This window comes from Olea europaea, chromosome 6 (genome assembly GCF_002742605.1).
Source record: "Olea europaea var. sylvestris chromosome 6, O_europaea_v1, whole genome shotgun sequence".
NCBI classification, from domain to species: domain Eukaryota; kingdom Viridiplantae; phylum Streptophyta; class Magnoliopsida; order Lamiales; family Oleaceae; genus Olea; species Olea europaea.
Genome location: NC_036242.1, coordinates 14,186,501 through 14,187,573, shown reverse-complemented (window position 1 = coordinate 14,187,573; position 1,073 = coordinate 14,186,501). Strand labels below are relative to the sequence as shown.

At 37.8% G+C, this 1,073-nt stretch overlaps 1 protein-coding gene across 1 annotated transcript; it reads right to left on the bottom strand.

The window, feature by feature from the left end:
- Positions 1–3: 3 nt before the first annotated feature.
- Positions 4–1,066, bottom strand: LOC111395940 (calcium permeable stress-gated cation channel 1-like). The gene is made up of 2 exons (XM_023022173.1): positions 769–1,066; positions 4–571 (listed from the first exon to the last, which is right to left on the bottom strand). Exons 1-2 carry the CDS (start codon positions 922–924, stop codon positions 308–310), a joined length of 420 nt encoding a protein of 139 aa, XP_022877941.1. The 5' UTR covers positions 925–1,066; the 3' UTR covers positions 4–307.
- Between the last annotated feature and the right edge of the window lie 7 nt (positions 1,067–1,073).

Here is a 1,073-nt window from a genome sequence, read left to right as displayed (position 1 = left end):
ATAAATTTAAAATCGACCACTTGTACCAACTCTTTATCTAACTTGTATCAACTTACTAAAATTGTTACAAGTACTTGCCTTTCATCAAATATCCTGCAAAAATATAGGCAGGTAGAAATGGATTCAAAAACAAGTAATAACGCAAGGACCATGGAACATTCCCTAAATATAAATACTTTAGGTCATTTATACTTTGGGAACATCTTTTTCTCTGTCCCTCCTATTCTCCACACCTAATTTACACCTATTTCAATTCATTTAACAGCGAAAGTGCAAAAGTATAACAATGTATGAACAAAGATCGAGTTCAAGGCAGCAAACTCTCTTCAACAACGTCCGGTAGTGAAGGTGAAGAACCACCACTAATTTTGCTGGGCACAGGTGTATTTCTTCGAGACTGGCGCTTGGTAGGTACAAGCACGCTCTCCTGCTCAAACTTTTCAGGACTTATGTCATCCTCATCATCCTCTTCATTCTTGAAAACTGGATGGATATAAGCGTTATGGAGATAGCCTTTCAGATTGAGGTTTGGTTCTCTTGCACGCTCTAAAGTATCTTTCATCATTGCTTCCTGAAATCCATAAGGATTACGTATAAGGGTCAAAAGTTTCGTACTGACAGATATATGTCAGCATCAAGAGAAACAGCACTAAGTTCAAACAAGGTGGAAGATGCCTTCATCTTTTCCATTAAGATAGATGCAAGAGCACAAAAGCTAGTAATTTGATCACGTATGGAAATGATAAAGAAAATGTTCACCGCAGTTACCTGTAAAGGGTATCTGATGAAAGCGGGTTCATAACGACCTTTGCAGAATTTATGGAAATAGATGGTCAATATTGGAAGTGCAATAAGGAATGGTGTTGTGTTAGCAGCCCCCTTTGTACTCATTAACCCCATTAGAATTAACTGCGAGAAGACCATGGCAGATATTATACGTCCATGTACATCTGGCCAAAATGCTGCAGCACTTTCATATTCTTGGTTGTACACATTTATGATCTGCGCGATTGCACAAATTCTTCGTTAAAAGAACTAAAAGATGTAATCGGCTGTGTATCTATGTGAGATAA